This window comes from Astyanax mexicanus, chromosome 10 (genome assembly GCF_023375975.1).
Source record: "Astyanax mexicanus isolate ESR-SI-001 chromosome 10, AstMex3_surface, whole genome shotgun sequence".
NCBI classification, from domain to species: Eukaryota; Metazoa; Chordata; class Actinopteri; order Characiformes; family Acestrorhamphidae; genus Astyanax; species Astyanax mexicanus.
In genome coordinates, this window is record NC_064417.1 from 3,114,164 (window position 1) to 3,137,185 (window position 23,022).

At 37.8% G+C, this 23,022-nt stretch overlaps 1 protein-coding gene across 1 annotated transcript in view; it reads right to left on the reverse strand.

Moving 5' to 3' along the window:
- LOC103038474 (teneurin-1) overlaps positions 1-23,022 on the reverse strand; it is a 382,057-nt gene that overhangs the window by 52,258 nt on the left and 306,777 nt on the right. The window contains exon 23 of the mRNA XM_049484363.1: positions 19,050-19,282. Coding sequence (XP_049340320.1) covers positions 19,050-19,282 — 233 coding nt within the window. The remainder of the gene's footprint in view (positions 1-19,049; positions 19,283-23,022) is intronic.

Below are 23,022 nucleotides of genomic sequence, written 5' to 3' on the forward strand. Positions count from 1 at the left end.
AGAGGAAAACGGACAAACAGAGAACTAAATAAACAAAAAAGAAACACTCCGAACAGGAAACTAGGAAAACTTACTGAAACAAATAACCAGACAATCTCTAACAAGTACAATAACCGACACAGGAAACAAGAAACAGGAAATGCTGGGGGTTAAACACACGGAGGGAAACTGTAAGGGAAACGGGAGACCTAGGGAGCAGGTAACGAGGGGGCGGAGCTACAGATTACAGTCACGTGGGGGAATTAACAGACAGGAGGGCCGAAACGACAGAGAAAGACTAGACAAAAGACCCAGTACAGGACCAGAACATGACAGCTTTTATACCAACCAAAACTTACAAAACTTTTATGGTGCGTTAACTGAAATAAAACCACAGTTTTAACAAAAAAAAAATAATAATAATAATTGTAAAGATTTGAGTTGCAAATCTTTTGTTTAAACCTGGCCCCAGGTTTTGCTTACTCCACCTAAACCCTTATAACTGCTATAACTACATCCTCTACTTCCTAAAGTCTAGGTAAAATTCTGCACACACATATTAATTCAGCTCATTCAGTATTAGTCTGCTATTAATCATGTTAATCCTTTCCATGTAAGACCTAAATTAATGTATATGCCCAGAGATGGAAAAATATAAATAATAATGATCACAATGCTGTTTTTTTTAATCTGTAATGCACACAAAGGAAGATTCTAAGACTCTATTCTAATATAAATTCTGCGATATTTCTAATATTAAATGCAATAAACTAAAATAAATAATTTTTATTTTATATTTCATATTGGCCTTTATTTTGTTCACAAGCCTAAATCGGTCTAAATCGCACACAATTAATTCAAATAAGCTCTTTGCCTCTAGTGCTGTTTTTTTTTTTTCCAGTGCATTGGGCAGCACTAAGATATTGTTTCATTGGCTCGTTTTGGTCTATTTTGATTAACATTCATGATGAACATCATGGAAATACGTGATGTTTATTGTAATGGATACTGGGTCTGAAAAGGTTAACTCTCAATCCATTGGTTCCTTCCTTCTTTTCTTTTTTTAATTTAGCTGAATACAGATGAAAATACAGAAAAAAATCTCACCTTTTTGAAGCAAAAGTCCTTAATTCATTTCTAATTCATTTCTAATTTCTAATTACTTAAATCTTTTCTATAAACTCCCCACACAAAGTCACAAACCGAGCAAACCAAGGACGATCTAAGCTCATCACTAAGAGCACACTATAACAGATAACTGGTGCTGAAATCCAAGTTAACACACACTCAGATACATGAAACATCTGTTAAAGCGCACAAAAAGCTCCGTGACGAGCCTGCAGATGTAGCCCAAAAGTGCATTTGGCTTATTTATATCTAAAGGAAATATTTAATGAGAACTAAATTGCAGTCGCACTTCAAACACATGGCTTAAAGTGAACACCAAACGAGCGCCAGACGACGCACCAAGCGAGGAAAAAAAAAAAAAAAGGAATTCACCATCTGACAAAAAGACTTCTTTTATCAAGGTTACTATGGTCTGCATCTGTGCAGGCACTGAAGCAAAAAAAAAAAAAAAAAATAAATCCACCCTCCCTTTGACTGTTCATAACTTTAATGATGAAAATTAGCATGGCTTTTCCTGATCGGACTGATGATCTGACTGAGATCTAACAACTTTTTTTGTGCCTCGCTTCAAAGACAACATCAGCTCCGAAACGGACGTGGCCAGTTTTAATGGGATGATCCAGAAGAGCTGGAAAAGTTGGTGTTTCTAATGTTTAGTAAAGCTTATGAAAGCTTTGAAAGGAACTGAAATCTATATTTCTGGTGGTGATTCGTTTATTTTATGAGTTTCACTTCAGGGACATGAATTACACCAATGAGCCAAAACATTAAAACCACCTACTTAACATTTATAAATTGTTTAGGTCTACCTGTTGCACCTGTTGAGGCATAAACGCTATAATAGTGGTGTTCAAAATACCATATTGTACATGATCGTATTTGTATTTTTTTTTTATTTTTAAATTAGTGTAATTATGTCCTGAAAGAAGTCTGTTTTTTGACTGATATGCAAATAATGCAAATAATTCCACACCTGTAATCAGCTCCTGACCTTTTACCTGCTGAACTGATAATACATTAATTAGGGAATAGTCCATGCATTCCATAAAATAGCTTTTGAGATCATTCGTTTGATTACTTTTGAGCCCCTGAAATGAAGAGGATTTTAAGAAAAAATGGTTGAAATTCGTTTAAACGCTTTATAGGAAGTCTTCAAATTAATTGCATATTACTTGTTTCATTACAAACCACATATTTGTCCAAATTGTCCAACATTTTATGGCTTAACTGTAGCCCAGAAGGAAAAGTACTGATATTCTAGCTCTCATAATTCAAAAACAATGAAACTTTTCACATTTAAATTGAAGCTAAGCTAAGTAAACAAAACTGCAATACACTTTGGTACACTTTCTTTCAAAGTGAAACAAGCGCTGGATGTTAATCTACACAGATCCCTCTCCTGAAAACTCCTATTTATTTGGGTGAAAAATGTGCTTCTGTATATTTAGAGCAAGCTTAGATTGGTAAAGTTCTCCAGCACTAAGGCTGGAGCATTAGCATTAATGCCAGCCAACAGCACTACACTAAGGAACCCTGAGGCTAATGCTAATGCTGCTCCAGCAGGGCTAGCCGTGGTTAGCAGCAGGCTATAGGCTGATAATACTCACCTCTGAATGGCAAAAGAGATAGCGCATAGCGTGGTTAGCGGATAATGCTAATACTGCTCCAGGCTCTGTGCTGGAGAAACTTCACTGAAACTCCTGTATAACTCTGTACTTCAGTGGAGTGGCTTCACTGCTCCTTAATACTTGACTGATAGAATTTATACATAAGTTGCACCGGATTATAAAGCGCAGTATAAGTCGATTTTTATGAAAATTAAAGGATTTTAAGTGCGCCTTAAGCGCGCAGAAAATACGGTATGCCTGGCCCACACTACAGGATATTTGAAGCTCTTTTGGTAGGTTCTGGCCACTGCATACCGTGAACACAAGACCCCACAAGACCTGCCTGATGTTTCTGAGATGTTCTGACTCAGCTGACAAGCCATTACATCCATCCCTTGTAAAAGTGGCTCAGATTCCTACACTTGGCCATTGTCCCTGCCTACAGCATATCAACTTCAAGATCTGGCTGTTCACTTAAAGCCTAATACATACATTCCAGCCTGTTGACAGGTGACACTGTAACGAGACAATCAGTGTTATTCACTCCACCTGTCAGTGGTTTTAATGTTATGGCTGACTGCTGAAGGGAGCAGTAGAGGTAGTAGTAAAGTGTACATTTTCCTCACTGTTGACAACTGATCTTTTTTGAAAACCTTTGCTGGTTTATAGCTTTATAGGATATGGACAAAAAGTCGAACTGTCAGTACTGCAGAGTTCTAGTTAGAAAATACTGGCTGAAGCTCTGCTGACAAGAGATGACAGTGCATGAACTTTCCTACAAAAAAAATGATCCTGAACGGTCCTTTAACCCTTTTACATGCCTTGTCTCGTATACAGGCTACAGGTCTAGATGATACAAAATTTTTCTGCAGTAAAATTATTATTATTCACATTCTAAAAAAAGTTTGAGGGCTTTGAAATCTCCTACAGGACACTTGGAGAAACTGCCTTTTTCTCTCTACTGCAGTACTGCAGAGTTCTAGTTAGAAAATACTGGCTGAAGCTCTGCTGACAAGAGATGACAGTGCTTGAACTGTATTATTTTATCATTTCCTACTACAAATATAATCCTAAATGATCGTTTAACCCTTTTACATGCTTTGTCCTTTATGAAGGCTACAAGTCTCGATGATACAAAACTCTTTTTTTTCTGCGGTAAAAAAAGGTTATTTACATTCTGGGAACTTTGGTTATTTGGAGAAGCCGCATGTTTTCTCTGTACTACACTTAATATTTCAGTAACAGGAATCAAATCCAAAATTCTGCATGTTTGAAAATAGACATAAAAACTGACAAAACAAACATAAAATGTTTAATTTGTTTTCAGAAAAATACTGATTTTTAAATGTTTAGGAATGTTTAGGAAAGTGCCAATTTTATGACTGTTATTCATTATATTTTTAAAGTTGCAGATTTACTTACATTTTTTAAAATAAATTATATTACAATTGCAATTAAAATTTTTTGTAACATTTATTATCAAACATGAAAAAAAAAATGCAGTGCTTGAATAAAAATCTTTAAGATTCAGGTGTGGTGGAGTACAAAAAAGACTTTGGGGTGATTTGATATCCACCATGTACGGTATGGTTTAATCAAAGTGTTAAGTCTTAATTCAGGTTCCATATCTGACATAACTGACTTAAACCTGAGATGTCTGTGATGTGATATTCATTTTTTACACTGTTTTTTTTAACAGTGTTTGTTCTGATACAGCATCAATATGCGTCTACTCATTTCTACAGCACATACTGCTGCTAATAAAGACAGAAGAGACGTAAGATAATAGAGAAGATACTCAATTGATTTTAACACATGAACCATTCAATGCATTTTTGGCTGAGCGTCAGTGAGCATATTGCTTCCATTAAAACTGACAAACCATTCAAGCATAATGAAGCAAAGATCAAATGAGGTTCATTTATTTATTGCTTTGGATGTTTGGATGATTTATGTAGATGTCAAGCGTCTCTGTTTTTATTACATATATTGGAAAAGAGCATCCATTTATATCAAGAAATTCAGGCAGGGATGGATCTGGATCTCATTCTGTGTTAATCTATTAAAACAAAAACAAAACTATACTTAAATAATACAATATTATTGTACTAATTCAATCATTTTGAGTGAGAAGAGCTAAAATAACCAACTGATTGAGCAGCAACAGGCTGCAAATACAATAAAATCCATTAATAATCAGTTAAATAATAATAAATAAATAACAACATGGATAGAAATGGCAACAGTGAGTTAAACAATTGGCAAAGTAGTGATTCCACACTCATTCCTACTGTCAAACCTCAGATCTTTCTAGATACTGATCTTACTTTGTGTTTTCATCAATCAGCATTAAACCCGTCATTAAAATATTTACTATAAATTACTATAAATTAAATGACTAAGCAAACAACGGATCACTCTTGCCTTTTTAATTGATGTGTTGTAACTGCTTATCAATGGTTTTAAGGCATTTACAATCCAATCAATAATACTTAATAATCTAATTTATAAACCCTTTATAAGGGTAGTCTTATTTTTTAAAGTGGTCTGATTTTTTTTAACAGTTCATTGAAAGTAATGGTAAAACAACCATATTTTTTTCCTATTTTCTTTAGGATAAATTTGATCAGCTACGTAGAAACTTTATAAGCTTGAGTATTTTATGTTTTTTATCAAGTTAGCAACATTATCGTACACACCATTAGCTACTGTTGAATGGCTTAGAAATTATTTTAGAGGTTTGATGACATTTTCTCAACACTGATGCTGAATAAAAAAGTCAATGGCGAATCACGTAGCTATATTTTGGTGTTGTGTGGGCGCAAAAATATGCCTTGCACAGCTTTAAATGCGCAAAAGGCATGTACTTATTATCTTAATTAATCATGGATGTCATGCTGTGAAGATACAGCAGCAGCTCATTTAAGAGAACAGCAAAGTTATTTTATTCTTTATTCTGTTTATTGTTGAGTTAATAAGCTGAGGTGTACGAGCGCCGGGAGCACCTATAGTAGTGGACTCTGATGACTGGCTGTTGTCAGGGTTTAAATCGGTCAGCAACACGCCAGAAATTGACCTTGAACACTCCTCACCTCCAGATTTATTCGAAAAAAAAAAGCGAAAATAGACCATTAACAGGATGTAAGATAGCAATGAACATTGTGACGCACCTTGCACAGGGTGTACGGTTTTCACAGATTTTTCATGTTTTGTATAACCGTTCCAACATGGCTAACTCTGCTATAAAACAATACATCAGAAGGGTGGAACACGCACAAATCAAAGTGACAGCAGTTCCTAACGTCTGGTGATACAACCACTATCACTGACAATCTCAGGACACTCAGAAGAAGGATTGTGTCACCTCCCCCGTGCGCCATCAAACCCATTCTCCTCTGTAACGTGGCACAAATAAAAAGAGCTACCACTCTAACAGCCTCCTGGCGTTCAGGGACACTAGGACTTCAGCCGTGAATGAGAGGAGTCCTCATTCAAAATGACACAGCAAGTGTCTCCATGGCCACATTAGTTGAAGAATGTTAACAATTAGATTTGGCACAACGTAAACTGATGGAGCACCATGGAGGACCTGGATTTTCTCCACGAGAGATATGGATACAAATAGAACATGACAAAAAAATAAAAAAGGCAGAGGTTAATTTTTCAAAGTCACGGCTACTGTATTATTGTGAGATAAAAAGAACTTTAATTCCCTGTGATGTGTTTAATTCCCTGTAATTCCCCTTATTCATTATGTTTGCATTCATATACAGCTCTGGAAAAAAAAAAAAAACAAAAAAAAACAAACAAGAGATCACTTCAGTTTCTGTATTAGTTTCTCTGATTTTACAATTTATAGGTTTTATTTTAGTAAAATGAACATTGTTGTTTTATTCTATAAACTACAAACAATATTTCTCCCGAATTCCAAATAAAAAAGAAATATTGTCTGAAATAACAAAAAAAGAGAGCTTTCAGACCTCAAATAATGCAGAGAAAACAAGTTCTTTAATTAAGAGTAATTTAAGAGTTCAGAAATTAATATTTGGTGGAATAACCCTGGTTTTTAATCACAATTATAATTTCATGCATCTTGGCATCATGTTCTCCTCCACCAGTCTTACACACTGCTTTTGGATAACTTTATGCTGCTTTACTCCTGGTGCAAAAAATCAAGCAGTTTAGTTTGGTTTGGTGGCTTGTGATCATGTGATCATTAACATAGCTATATTTGCCCTTTTCCTATGAACTGTATTGTAAATGAAAATTATAGTTTATTATTTAATTGGATATTTATTTATTTTTGGTCACTTTTGTACATAATTATACCGACATGCAAAACGTCAGTAAATTGATTATAAAAAACATTAATTAATGGGAGGGCTTGGGAACACCCACACCTGTATAAGTTGTGAGGTCCTATCATGTGAGTGAGGGTGAACATTGATTACACTCACATTCAAAGGAGTAGGCTCCATATTTTCACTGTCCACTGAAAAACATGTATCTCCAAAAGAACAACTTTACAGGATTTAGATAAAACCTTTATCACTGTCAATGTAAAAAATACTTAATTTTAGGTAATTTAGAAAAAATTCTATTGAACCATTCATCAAGAAATGTTGATACAGTATAGGAGACAGTAAAGTTAAAATGTGCAAAAATGCTACTAACAATACTGCAAGTCACAAACCTATATAAAAGCCCAGTCATGCAAAAAGTTTCATGTAAAATAAAATAAAATACTAAAAATACTGTGAAATTTTGGTCATACTTGCCAGCTCTTGTCCAAGTACTGCACATTTATATATAAAGACCAACAAAAAGCCTTTTAAATCTTAAATTAAAACTTTTGGCAATTACAAATTCAGCAAATATAGATTTAGCCACATTTTCTAGAAGTTCTTAGGTAGACCTTCCTGCTTATTATAAAAAAATAAAAATAAAAAAAAAACAGAAAAACACAAGAGGTGTGAATTCTGTGGTGAAGCAGATGGCACGTACAGAGGTATTGCACCTTTCTTACACCTTCAGTTATAAATTAAGCAACATAAATGGGTGACCAAGCTCATTAACTGAATTCAGAATTAATGAGCCATGCCATTACAAACTCCTGTGTCATGTGCACATAGAACAAGCTGCTGCGGTTTTGTTGGCTCTACATCTATAATCTAATGTAAACAAAATACTGATTTGATTGGTGGAAGGTTGATTATTTCTGTTGCTTATTGTTTAGAATAATCAGAATTATTTATTGACTAAAGGTGTATTTTTTTTCTAAGATTTTTAAGTATGGAGGCAATTTCCAGTGATTGGGAATCAGTTTGGAGGTAGAACCAAAAAAAAAAACAAAAAACAAAAAAAAAACTTCTATGAGTTATAATCATCATCATTCTTTTGGGTTTTTATTATCTGTAAGCCATAAGCAATAATAATAAATTTAATATTTATATTTAGTTAGTTTGTTTCTTTCTTTATTATATATTTTCTACTTTTATTTTTATCCGGAATACTTGGCGAGGAGCAAAGAAAGAATTTTATTGTAGGAGGAAACTTGTTTCTTACTGTGCACATGACAATAAACTCCTTGAATTGAATTGAATTGATATAAAATAAACAATAAAATAAAGTATACAGTTTAAAAATATAAAAGTAAAGTATTTAGTGTGTGTGTGTGTGTGTGTGTGTGTAATGCAGAATGGAGGTAGTGCAGTGTAACATAGTAGACAATGAACATAGGTTGATGTGCATAAAGTGCACTTAAGGATATCTGATGTCAGTGCAAATACATAATAATTATATAGTTATATAATTATTTAAATGTAGCAGTGCAAACTTGTAGATATGTATATAAGATCAGTATACGTAGCTAGAGAATACTCCATAGACATTAAGCACTTATCCATAAAGTACCACAAACCAATACGCCACAACCACCAGTCACCAGTAGCCACTGGCTGTGGTCATGCTGGTGGTTTGTAGTGGCCAGAGGAGGCGTCTGACAGCATCAGGCTGTGGTGAACTAACCGTGTGTAACTGCGCTGCCATGCCCCATTTTCTTGTCTTATTTGAGCCATACTTCTGTCAATCAACTTGGCGGTCACACCGGAGGAGGACGAGCGGCAGCCGGCGAGCGACAGTGACGGAGCGCTGTCTCAGAGCCTCTCGGCACCTTTTATTGATTCACTCCTTGATTTAGCAAACAGTGAGCTTAAGTAATCCCTCATAAGACGGCCCGTGCATTCTCATTCAGACATCTTAAACGTCCCTCCTGGGCAAGCTCCTTCTCACTGCATGCTTCTTTTTTTATTTTATTTTTTCTCCTTCTTCCTCTGGCGTGGAGCAAGTGGCAAATCATAGATAACATGACAGACGCAATACATCACCGGGCCCGAGTGTGTTAAACCAACTAAAATGTGAGCTCGACTTGTAATTCATTATTTATGTGTAAAGTGTCACTTGGCGATGTCAGATCTGCTGGCGTTCCGCGTTTCTGCTGATAGACCAAACACATTTCTGTAGCTCCGAGCAGCCAGATACCAAATAATTACTTATAATCCACTACCAAAGAGGACATGTTTCACCCAGTGGAACCGGGATGTTTATATTTACAGTATATATATATATATATATTACAGCTCTGGAAAAAAAAGAAGCGATCCCTTCAGTTTCTGATTTTATTTAAATTTTAGATTTTGGGAGTAAAATGAACATTGTACTTTTATTTTATAAACTACAGACAACATTTCTCCCAAATTTTGCATAACAAAATACTCATTTACAGCATTTATTTGCAGAAAATAAATGCAGAGAAATGGCTGAAATAAAAAAAAAAAAGAAAAGATGCAGAGGAGGAGGGAGGAGTTTAGAAATCAATATTTGGTGCAATAACCCTGTTTTTTAATCACAGTTTTCATGCATCTTGGCATCATGTTCTCCTCCACCAGTCTTACACACTGCTTTTGGATAACTTTATGCTGCTTTACTCCTGGTGCAAAAATTCAAGCAGGTCAGCTTGGTTTGATGGCTCGTGATCATCCATCTTCCTCTTGATTTTCTATTTTATACTAAATACATACTAAAGCTGTACTGGAACATATGTGGCAAATTAAAGGCATGTTGCTATCTTGGTGGTGGAAGACACAGGTGCACCACTGACTGAATCGAACCCTGACAACAGTCCATCGTCAGACGTTCATCGCTATCTTGGCCACAGAAGAAGGACATCCAGCTTATCCCAACTAAATCACCTTAAATCACCATCTCAGTTAATGTTTAGGTTTAGATCAGGGGATTAATGTGGAGGACTAACACTTTTATTTTATTTTACTGTTTCCTACGCAATTCCATATGTGTCCCCTATCTGTTTTCATGTCTTTAATATTAATCTACAGTGTAGAAAATTTAAAAAAAACAACAACATGGAATTAAAAGGTGGGTCCAAACTTTTTTTTTGACTGGGGGAAAAATTTAAGCATCAATATGCTTATTATTACTGTCTGTTTGGTAACAGTGGAAATAATAATACAAATATTATAATTAAAGCCACAAAAACCACTTGAGATTAAACAAAAAAAAAACTAATAATAGCTCATCCTCTCTCTAGAGAAGGTGACCAAACTGCTGTACTGTGGTGGTGTGGTCGAGCCTCGCTGAGCTGTTTTACAGCAGTATGGTGAGGAAACCACACCGGCGTGGGAAAATGAGCAGGGAAGTGGAAGCAGCATTTAGGTTAATGTGGTCCGTCCGGTGTGACAAAAATAGCCCAGGGAGCGCTGAGTGAGTGTAGGAGGTTGTTCCGTGCAGATATATGCTTGACTTTTTCTTTTTTTTAAACTACTTGATTTGGGTGGAAAAAAGTCATTTCTGCCTTGTGATTCATCTCATGCACGCCTCAAGAGCTAATCCACTATCTCTCTCTCTCTCTCTCTCTCTCTCTCTCTCTCTCTCTCTCTCTTTTTCTCTCTCTCTCAGCTTCCATTCACCTGCCCGTCATCGGCTCGGCTATAAATGACTTTAGTTTCGCTCCTTCCCTCCGCCGTATCATCCTGATGCGACCTGTCATATTCATTCAGGACTTGGCGGCCGCGACTCCGACAGCGCTTCAGCCTAGAGTATTTTTGGGGCGCGTTTTGGCCCGTGCCTCCAGGAGCTCCAAGCCCAAGCTCCAAGTGCTTTCCTCGCTACCCGCCACCCCCCCCAACCCCACCCTGCATCAGAAACGCGCCTTTAAAAACCTCACCTCCCTCCCATCTGCTGCCGGAGCGCAGTAATGGCGTTGAGTCAGAGATAGATAGGAGCGGGAAGAGAGAGAGAGAGGGAGGGAGGGGAAGAAGAAAAAGGGAGCCCTGGTGAAAGGAGAGACGTGACGACTGTGTGTTAGCACCAGATAAAGGCATTAGTCTGCCACCTCTGGGGCCGAGGGAGGCTGGCAGCGCGGGCAAAGGCGGATCTGGGGGACCTTTCTGCCTGGTGCCGCTCGCTAAGCCGATCCCGCACCACACCAGACCAGACCGGCGCCGATAAGAGAGACCACGTCCTCATCGAGAACCCAACGCTGGAGAAAACAAGGTCCGGCTACAGCTATTGTTCTTAGGCTCCGTTGTTCTGGAACTCGTTGAAACTGGTTGCTTTAGAAAGATTTAGCTTTTGTTTGTTTAGCTGTTTGATCTTGAGCTTAAAACGACAAATAAATCAATAAAACAAAAAAAAAAAGCCCAGTTGTAGCGGAGAATCAACAATCAAGACCAAATAAAAATGTCATGCTTCCACTACTAGGGGTGTAACGATACAGAAAATCCACATTTTGGTTCACACCTCGATATAAACCCAACGATTCAATTGGTGGAAACAATAAAAAGGCTGTGTATTCTCTATATATATCTCTATATTCTCTTTATTAACTTTATAACAACTTTATAATGAATCTTCATTATGATCATGTTTTGTTTTTTTTCGATGGAACTTAATAACTTTTATTCAATGCTTGCAAACAGGTTTCTCTCCTACTGTCATCACGAAAGGATCTATCTATTTAGATCTTATTGAAACGGACAAACAAAAACAATGAGCCTGATTGTTATGGCTCTTTACTAAGAAACAAAACCAGCAGCATTTGTAGTTTAACAGCTTAAACTACAAAAAAAAAATCCTAATAATATTTCAGTGTCTTCTGAGTTCTTTTTAAGAAATATCAGTAAAAAAATAAGTTCAAATCACGCTTTTTTTTTATTGCTGGAATTTCCCAGTATTATTGTGTATTATTAAAAGGACATTAATGATAGTGTAGTGAAGTTTAGGTCTGGCAGACTAGATAATTTTTTACTTTATCATAATTTCTGATAGAGAGAGAGAGACAGTACAAGCGCCTAACCCTGCGTTTACCCTGGAAACCATTCACACTGGTGAACATTCACATTCAGCACAGCACCGGTTGTGGACAATTTGAATTATCTGCATTTCTGCGCACACTCTCTGCACTCTAGTTACACATTATGTTCTTTAGTTCCATAAGTCTCGTACCGTGTATTCTGCATGCGTTTGCGTGAACCGAACCATGACCACCGAACCCTGACAGTTTATACACGTACCTTTACACCCTTATCCAGTACCCAAATGGCCCTTTTAAACACAAAAAGACGTGAGACTCAATCAAAAAAAAAAAGGAAAAAAGAAGCTATTCTGTACCTCTTATCTGTTGCTGTGTTTCAGTGCTAATTAGCTCTAGGGAAAGCAATGCATTAGATTTACTTCAGAATATAATACTAAAAAAAGAGTACAGAAAAACACCAGTGTATTTCATTAAGATGCAAAAGCTTTCAAGGGCAAATTGTAACCCCAAAACGAACGCAATGCGAGCTCGGCGAGAGCGAAGCGGGGCCCTCCGAGGCTTTCTCGAGCGGGAATGTGATGAGAAATTGCAGCACAGCTCAGTGAACACAGTCGCGCAAAAACATTGAGATGCAGAGAGGCGGCACATGCAGCGGCGGCTTCATTTGTAGCAGATAAACGCAATGTCCCGAACTATCTGGGCAGCGCATCAGCTGACGATAGGAGGCGTGGGGAGAGCGGGGGCCGGCTGATTCAGCAAGAGGATCAATGCCTGTGACTTGAACAAATCTTGAAAAAAAAATGTAAAAAAAAAAAGGACAGTTGGTGACTAAAAGATAAGCTTTCAGCCTAAATCAATCTCAAATCAAACACTCCTTGTGCTGAAGGACATATATATATATATATATATATATATATATATATATATATATATATATATATATATATATACATATACAGGGGTTGGACGATGTAACAGCAGAGTTGAGGTGCACATTGAATTCTGCCGTGATTTGATCAGCCGTGGTTTTATGTTTTTTGGATACAATCCGGGTTAGCACCCGAACATCCCTTTCAGACAGCTTCCTCTTACAGCGTCCACAGTTAATCCTGTTGGATGTGGTTAGTCCTTCTTGGTGGTATGCTGACATTACCCTGGATACCGTGGCTCTTGATACATCACAAAGACTTGCTGTCTTGGTCACAGCTGCTCCAGCAAGACGTGCACCAACAATTTGTCCTCTTTTGAACTCTGGTATGTCACCATAACATAATGTTGTGTGCATTGCAATATTTTGAGTAAAACTGTGCTCTTACTCTGCTAATTGAACCTTCACACTCTTGCTGCTCTTACTGGTCCAATAATGTGCAATTAATGATTAAAGATTGGCCACCAGGCTGCTCCAATTTAGCCATGAAACCTCCCACACTAAAATGACAGGTGTTTCAGTTAGTATAAATAAAAAATCGAATGATATGAGAGCAACATGGCCTTTTCACTTGCTCCTAAAGATTGATTACTTTTGCGCTGCTTTGCTGGATGGAAGTAATGAACGGACGCACAAGAAAAAAAATAAAAAAAGGAGATGTGCTAAAAGTTCTACCTTGGGCCACTAATCTAGGTCTGCAACCGAGGGACTCGTGCCTAAGGAGCATCATCCATCAGCGAGCCGTGAGCTTCGGAAGGTCAGGTGTGGTGGAGGAATCTTCAGACACACACAGGTCAGGGCTGCAGAGGGAGGAAACTATTTCAGCCCCCGACCAAACCACACAGGGAGTGTCCAGGAGACCATCAAATTAACTTTATGACGGTAGGAGCAGACCCTCTGAAATGAAAATGACACGACGTGGAGCCGCTAGGGACCCGCCGCTGGTTAAAAGCGGGCCGAAGCCATTCGTTCAGGTTTGCCTTGTGATAAAATGCATATCTCCTCTTATTAAAGTTTAAACTCCACATACAAATATCCCTCCCACACTGAACCTGCATCTGCTTTGTATTTAGCTGCTTTGGTTGGATATAATATACAGTACCAATCAAAAGTTTTTTTTATTTCAGTAATTCAGTTCAAAATATGAAACTCATGTAGTTAATTTATTTATGAAAACCCCAAAAATGTGTCTCAATTTTTTTTTTTTTTATTACATAAGACCAAAATTAGTACTTTTGGCAGTGTGCGAAGTCCTGCTGGAAAATGAAATCTCCAAAAAAGATTGGAGACACACACAGTCCAAGCTGCTTGAGGTATGGTTTGAAGTTTCCACCAATCAGTGATGGTTTGGAGAGTCATGTCTGTCATCTGCTGGTGTTGATCCACTGTGTTTTATTATCAAGTCTAAAGTCAGTGCAGTTTTGTTTTCCCGCAAAATCTTACAGCACTTCATATCTTACAGCTTCACTGTGCTACTGACAACTTTTATGGAGACGCAGATTTCATTTTCCAGCAGGACTTGGCACACTGCCCACACTGCCAAAAATACCAATTTTGCGTTTTTTTATTTTATTGTTAATGATTATGGCTTACAGCCAGTGAAAACCCAAAAATCAGTGTCTCAGAAAATTAGAATATTATATAAGACCAATTGGTAGTTGTCAGTAGCAGAGGGAAGCATGAAGTGCTGTAAGATTTTGAGGGAAAACAAAACTGCACTGTTTTTTGATACTGACTTGATAAGTATCAAGTATAAGTATAAGTGGATCAACACCAGCAGATGACAGACATGTCTCTCCAAAACCATCACTGATTGGTGGAAACTTCACACTAGACCTCGAGCAGTTTGGACTGTGTGTCTCTCCACTCTTCCTCCAGACTCTGCTCCCTTGATTTACAAATGAAACAAATTAAATGCAAAATTTACTGATGATCAGTGATGATTTGGAGAGCCATTGAGTCATCAATCACATTCTATTTTTCAACTAGTATTTATTTTTACTAATAAATACAGCTCTAGAAACAAATTGAAAACCTCTGGAATATAATCAAGAGGAAGATGGATGATCACAAGCCATCAAACCACCAAACTGAACTGCTTACATTTTTGCACCAGGAGTAAAGCAGCTTAAAGTTATCCAAAAGCAGTGTGTAAGACTGGTGGAGGAGAAAACATGATGCCGAGATGCATAATAGAAACTGTGATTAAAAACAACAGGGTTATTCCACCAAATATGGATTTCTGAACTCTGTTATACTGTATGCTTGATAGTTGTCATGCATGATTGACTGTATTTAACTGGATCAGAGCCTGATTTTGTAGATTGAAGATTTAATTGTTCTGAAATGATCTATTATTCACTACTTTAAAAAAAAAACAGCTGCGCTATTTTATGTCTATTTGATTGTACAAATACAAAAATAGGACAATTTTGCTTGGGGATTTGGGGTTTTGTTACGACTTGTTATGACAATTTATGAACCTCTGTGTGCTGATACCACTGACATATCTCTTAACAAGTTAACAATCCCAACGCCCCCTTTAGTGTGTAGTCTTTCCCTCCCTGCTGGAAAGACTGAAGTATGCGTGAGTGTTTTTCTTGTTGTACAATAAAGAAGATTCCCGTGAAGTATCAGAGGGGCGAAATTCAAAAGAGAGAGAGAAGATGTGGGAAGATGTGAGGCTAGAGTCCCGCTGCGCTGGTCAACACAGATGCAACATTTCTCAAAAAAAAGAAAAGAAAGAGAAAAAAGCGAAAGAGAAGAGAAAGCGAGAAAGCAGAGTGTATAGAAGTCCCTGTACATATGTAGAGCTGTGCTCACTAACCATTACAGCATTACAGCATTACAGTATTACTCACACGGCACTATGGGACTAAATATCTCTGCCAATGAGAACTCTCCATGGAAACTCCTTTTAGTTTAGTACTAGGCTTATTCGCTCTCCATGAAACCATAGCTAAGGGGTTTTAAATTGGTCTTATCTGGACCAAGTCCAAGGCATTAATGGCTCTATGCATAAAAATTAAACAAATAAGCTGCTGGAGGAAGTTTTTCTCCCTCTACACAAATATCTGGAGTTCAAAAATCTAGAGTTAAACAAAAATGTGTGAGTTTATTCTCCAATTTAGACTACAAGTTGAGTTAAGTTGAGCGTAGAGTGGTGTAGAGTTTATTTCAGAGTTTATTCCAAGGTGGTGAGAAGCGACAAAAAATTTTGAGACCACTTAAAAAAAATGAGTTTTTTTTTTTATTTAAGAAAATTGAAAACCTCTGGAATATAATCAAGAGGAAGATAAATGATCACAAGCCATCAAACCCATTAAAGCTGAACTGCTTGATTTTTTGCACCAGGAGTAAAGCAGCATAAAGTTATCCAAAAGCAGTGTGTAAGACTGTTGGAGATTTACACAGCAAATTTCTGGAGTTCAAACATCTGGAGTTAAACAAAAATGTGTGAAAGTGTTAAACTGTGTATGTATCCTAGAGGTGTGATTATTGATTATCAAGATAAATAAATCCGCCTGATGCTGTTTCTCCATGTATTTGTCAAAGTAATAATTAATAAGTCATGTAATGAACTCAAATCATCAATATTATTATGCTTTCTTATAACTCATAAACACTCTAACAGTCTAACCATTTAAAAGTATATATATATCTTAGGTGTGAATATATTTTAAGTCTAAACATTCAAAAATAAGTAAAAAAATAATAAATAAAACAGGCGCTTGGTAAAATTTTGACCAAAACATGATTAGTTCCAGGAAACTATAACAATTCTGCTTCCTTTTACATTTTAAATGATTATATTTTTGAGCAGCCGTATGTCTTCTGGAGTAAAAGAGATCAGGGCATGTGTCTGTCTGATATAATTACTGTGTTATAAGACTGTTATAAGACCTGAAAGAGGAACTGAAAACAAAAATGGAGAAAAAAAAAAACACACCAAAACAGCATAGAGTTAAAATGGTTAAAAGACCTGAGAGAGGATAGCACACAGACTATTAGCATTATAGGAGTGCGTCCCTCTACAGTCTAGAGGACCACTCTGGACTCTGGATCCTGTCAAAAGGCCGACCTTCTCACACCGAGGTCTTAATTAGCCTTCTTAATTAGCTCGTTTGAAGTGCCATAGCAGCTGATAAGGGTCTACAGTGCAGGTAATCAATGACAATTCACACTTATCAATTTAACATTTAATTAAGCTCAATTACGCTTTGGCTTCCTATACTAGCCAAAAGGTTGCGGCAGAGGTTCTCACCACAATCACCACTCATATAATCATATATTGAGAAATCTGATAACAAAGGGGACGTCTTATTTGCTAATCTGCAGTAACTCCAGTTTCCAGACCACAATCACCTGATTATTGATTTCACCTGTTTCTAGTTATATATACATGAATATACCCCTGAAATTCATTCATACAGCCGAGTATTAGACGAGATTGGTTCTGTTTGCCTATTAAAAGTGTTTTCTAATCCATTTGTATTGTTTATTCTGTGTATGACCTTTATTCATTTTTTTAAATCTCATTTTTGCCATGTTCCTTGGTGTGTTTTGACCCTGCCTGATTTTGGCAACGTTTTTGGATTGCTCCTTTGTTTGTTTTATTTATTAACCATATATTTTTGTTACTCTGCACCTGTCTTATCCTACCTGTCTTTTTCTGTCCCATTCATTTTTTTATTTTATTTATTTTTTTGGGTCAATTACCCAACCCGCTCATTAGGACTCCCCCTATCACTAGTGATGCCCCCCAACATCAGAAGGGTGAGGAGGAGCACACGCCTCCTTCGACTCATGTGATGTCAGACTCCACCTCGTTTTGAACTCCTGCTGATGCAGCATTACCGAGTAGCATCAGAGCGCTAACAATCGGAGGAAAGCGCAGCGATTCGGTTCTGATACATCAGCTCACAGATGCTGTGGACATCACCCTTTGGAGAGATGTGGGGATAGAGCACCATCTACCCACCCAGAGACCGCAAGGCCAACTGTGCTCTTTCAGCGCTCTGGCAGCTGATGGCAAGCTACATAAACAGGATTCGAATCAGTTATAACACATGCGTTGAAAGGGCAACAATTGACTATTGTATTATTGTATGACTGATTATTAATGATTTTTAAGGCATTTACAACCTAATTAGTAATCATTAATAAACTTATTGTAAACCATTTATAAACCCTTTATAAAGGTAGTCTTATTTAAAGTGGTACCAATAAAAGTTTAAATAAAAGTTTCTGCAATTCTACTATTCTAATAAATCAAGATGGACGTTGATAAATTACAGTAAAAGTCATCTAAAGTGAACTTCAAAAAATATGAGAAACATCAGATAAATAATCTGTTTGGTTCCATAAAAATACACACTTATATATACTTCTGCATTAATATATATATATTTTTTTTTTCAAAAGAAAAAAAAAGTATGTGTTATAACTGATAATTAATGATGATACAACCTAATTAGTAATCATTAATAAACTAATTGTAAACCATTTATAAACCCTTTATAAAGGTAGTCTTGTACTTTATGGGCTCCCACTTTAAATGACAGTATTACTGCCATTCAAGATCTAACTGCATGAAAAAAACAGCATTAAATACATATTTGGCAGTATAAATATGGAACAAAACACAGTTGTACTGTAAACTGAAATATCTGATAGATTGTAGAGCAAGTTCTTACATTACATAACATGTAGACAAGTAGTTTTCACTCAAAAAAAAAGCTGAAAATGTGATTTCTGCCCATATTTATATTTCAGAATTTTACAGTTCTCGTGTAGTGTATTGTTTCCTTTTGGTGGATTTTTGAAAGAACAAGATCAGAACAAAGTTATCCACAATTATCCAAAACAAGTGATGAGGCGTGCAGGACACTCATCCAGTATAGTATTCCAGTACTCAGGAAGCACAGGTTCATTAGCCTTATTAATATAAAGCTGAATATCATCAAATGCTGTGACTCTGTGATAAATTTGCCAGGTATTATGATATTAATATTGATATTAAATCAGTGGGTGTGGGAGTGTGTCAGAAAAATCTCTCCCTGAGGAGAAGGCCTACCTCTGGGGTTATTGAGCGACGCCGCCGTGGCTTTTCCTCCCTCTCCGCAGTGACTCTGGTCGAATGGCAGGCACTGCTCCCCCGTCCCTGCGACCACCTCCATGTTCTTGGCCGGATCTTTGGGCTCGCTCAGAGTCTTCAGCCTGTAAACCCTCCTGCTGCTCGTGTCCGACAGGTACAGAGCCTCGGTGACCGGGTCCATGGCCAGGTAATACTTATGGGCTGGGCTGGTGCTGTGGAAGCATACGAAAAATAGTTAATCTATAAAAGTCACAGCAAAAAACACAGAAAAACACTTATTTTTTCACTTTTTGCTTAGCTCATCCAATTGTCCCACCCATTTAGCAGCTGTTCAGCTGTATATCCCACATCACTAGTGATGCATCAACACAAGCAGGGTGAAGACTAGCACATGCCTCCTCCAACACGTGTGAAAACAGACTCCGCCTCTTTTTAAAGCATTGCCAAGTAGCATCACAGCGCTAACAGTCAGAAGAAAACCCAGCAACTCGGTTCCGATACATCAGCTCACAGGCGGAGCCTTGTACTGATCCACATCACCCTAGGAGTGATGAAAGAGGGGAGCGAGTGCCATCTGCTGTACCCACCCAGAGAGGGCAAGACCAATTATGCTCTCTCAGGGCTCCGGCAGCTGAAGGCAAGCTGCATGACCGGGATTCGAACCAGCTATTATCTCTCGATCGTAGTGGCAGCACTTGACAGACTGACAGACCAGTTATAACTGAAAAAAAAAAAAACTTAAATTCTCAACTGATATTTTTGCTAAGGTATTGTTACTAATGTTTACTGTAGTTCTGTATCTGTTTCTCTGCATACTTTATTAATACCTTTATTAATTATCCACCCTGATATTTGATGTTCAGGACCCCACAGAATAGTTAAATCGTGGTGTGTATATGTGTGTTGTACTGTTTAGGGGTGCAACGATGAACTCAATTTAACTTAACTCACTTAACTTTTTAATGATAATTATTGATATAGAGTGAAAGTATCATTGTATAAGATGTCTAAGCTGAACAGTGGTGAACAGTTGAAGGTGAAGCAATAAAGCATTTCCATTTTTCGTAATTTTATTTACTTTGCTTACGCCCACTGGTTCGCTGGCCTGCACTCTGAACTCTGACCTCTGGTGACCTCTGGTGTTCAAACAATGCAAACTATAAACTATATTTAAATAAATTTGCATTTCAGTATAAATAAAAAACAAAAATATTGCAAAAAAACGAACGAGGGTCATATCTTTCTTTATCTAAGACGTGTTTGTGCTGGAGGGAGGAAAAGGCATTAAGCAGTGATTCTCCCACTGATCAATCCAATCAACAAACTCCAATGCAGTGTCCATGATCAAATATTTAAAGGTCTAGATGTAACACACACCACATACAGACCACAGCATCTCGACACGCGCTGATCTCGCGTCCCTCGCAGTGCTGAAGACCATATTTTACATAATTCAGGGTAAACTACACCAGCACAAACACAGCACTGTTTAACAGCAAACTGTTTTTTTTTTTTACTGATTTCATTAAAGTTGTATCGGAGCTCTGCATGACGACGCAGATCAGGCCTGCACCCCGGTGCGACGGCTTAGAGCGTTTAGACGCTCCGCCGACTCACTTAAAAATCAGCCCTTCGCTCTCAGAGCTTTTGAATGAGGGGGTAAATACAGGCACAGCCGACAGAAAGAAAAAAAAAATGAATTAACTGACTCACCACTGCTTATATATTCATTGGATTTCCATGTTTTCCATCTAGCCGTGGTCTAGTGCAAGCATCTAATTAGATTATCAAGCCTCTGAGGTGAAGGCAGCCGCAATCAAACAAAATGGCACGGTCAAGAATAAACAAGATAATTAAAAACACATCCCGAACAGGGTACGGCTGTTTAAATGAATCCGGGACCAATTCCCTACTGGAAAAGCTCCATTGTCGCTTATCACGGCAGAGGAGTAGCGCCTGACAGCGGATAAAAAAAAAGAAAAAAAGAAAGAAAAAAAGAGTCAATTTCATAGTTGTTTTGTTCTCTGGCAGGAAAACACTGACCCCAATTCTGGCATAAGGTACAGACAGAAGCCCACGCATTCACCAGCAGAGCATCACTCGTAGAGTCGAGACAGAGGAGAGTGGAAAACACGAATTGTCTTCCCATGTTTATTGTTTCGAAAGTGTACAATGCCGAGCACTCAGGCCTCCCACAAGCAGAGCGAAAAGCAAAAAGCTTTGAAAGCTGCGTAAGTGTTAATAATTAATGCTATTCTCCCCCTCCTCCTTCTTTTTATTTTAACTTGAGAACGAAAGAAAAAAAAAAAATATATATATATATATATATATATATATACAGTATGTGGAACAAAGAAGAAAAGAAAACAAGTCAATGAACTGAACTGTGAAGGGTCAGGTGCGTGACATTGGGCGGAAAGATTGGGAGGGGATTTTCAAAAGCCTCAGGACTTTCCCGGCAGATCAGAACGAGTGCGTTGCGAGCGCTACGGCACGTAAAAGAAAGAAAAGAAAGAAACAATGGAGAAAAGAGAAGAAAAGCAAAAAAAATAGAAAGAGAGAGAGAAAAGGTTCAATGTCAATTATTGATTCTTTCTCCCACCGATCTCTCGTGCCAAACATCCGTGATAGCAAAGAGTACTTTGAAAACGTTATTTGATTATTGGTTACTGATTACCCCTTTAAAAAGTAACTTAGTTACTTTATGGATTACTTAATTATTAAGTAATTAAGGTAATTACAATTTACCTAAAAAAAAAAAAAAAAACCACACACACTGCCGCCTCAACATAACAGTGTGTGTGTGTGTGTGAACAAGGAGCAGAAGAAGGGGGGCTCGCTGTGTGAGTGTGTGAGGTGAAGAGAGAGGGCAGCTCACTGTGTGAGTGTGTGTGTGTGTGTGTGTGTAAGGTGGAGAGAGAAGGGGGGCTCGCTGTGTGTGTGTTTATCCCGAGTGCTAGTTTTAGCCTGTTAGCTTGTTAGCACACTAGCCTGTTGTTATTTGGACGTGGTTGCGGCCGACAGTTTCAGCTATAAGCGACGACTGTAAATATCTTTTTTGTTTTTCCTTTCAACGCCTCGAGGCGGATGCTACAATATATATATATATATATATATATATATATATATATATATTTTATAGTAATACTATAATAATTATATAGTAATATATAGTAATGTTATCAGATTAGAGTAACACATTGCTAAGTAACACATCACTGACATCCCTGCCAAACACACAAGCCACCACAGTGCGTTTCTTGCTTCCACGTTCTACAGACAAGGCCTAGATGAAACACACACACACACACACACACACACAGAGGCCAGTACACTACTCAACTGCTCGTAAGCTCTGCTGCTTAATATTCCTCTTCCATCTCCTTGACATTTCAAAAAGCCTTCTTGGCCACCGTCCAGCCACATACTGTAAAAGTGACTGTAAAAGAATCCCGGAGGGCGCTTCTCACAACCTGTCACAGCTTTCAGAAATATCGACTGACTGCAGCAGAACCGATGCCCCGAGTGAGCGGACGAGACTCACGCGCAGTCACACGCGAAGCGTAAAAGAACAGAGAGACTTCCAAAGAAATCAAGACAACCAAAGAATAAAAACCTTCCCAGTTTCAGTTCATAAAAACTACAACAGAAAGAATCCTGCAAATATCTCATCTCATCTGGGGAACCTTAATTAGGCAAACCGCTCCCGATCCTGTCACCGTCTCACAAACATCGACGCCGCGTCAGACGTCTGCTACGGGACGCGCAGCTGTTGTTATCTGGCGGACGGCCGTCTGCCGCCTTATGTTAGCGTTCGCTGCCACGCTGGGACAATCCCTTTTAAACGCAGCGGCGGACAGCCAGGACTTGTCACCGATATCAGGTGCACTCCTGACATTTTCCACCCTGCAGGACGACACTGCCTTTAAATCTTCCCTCACCTCCTGCGACT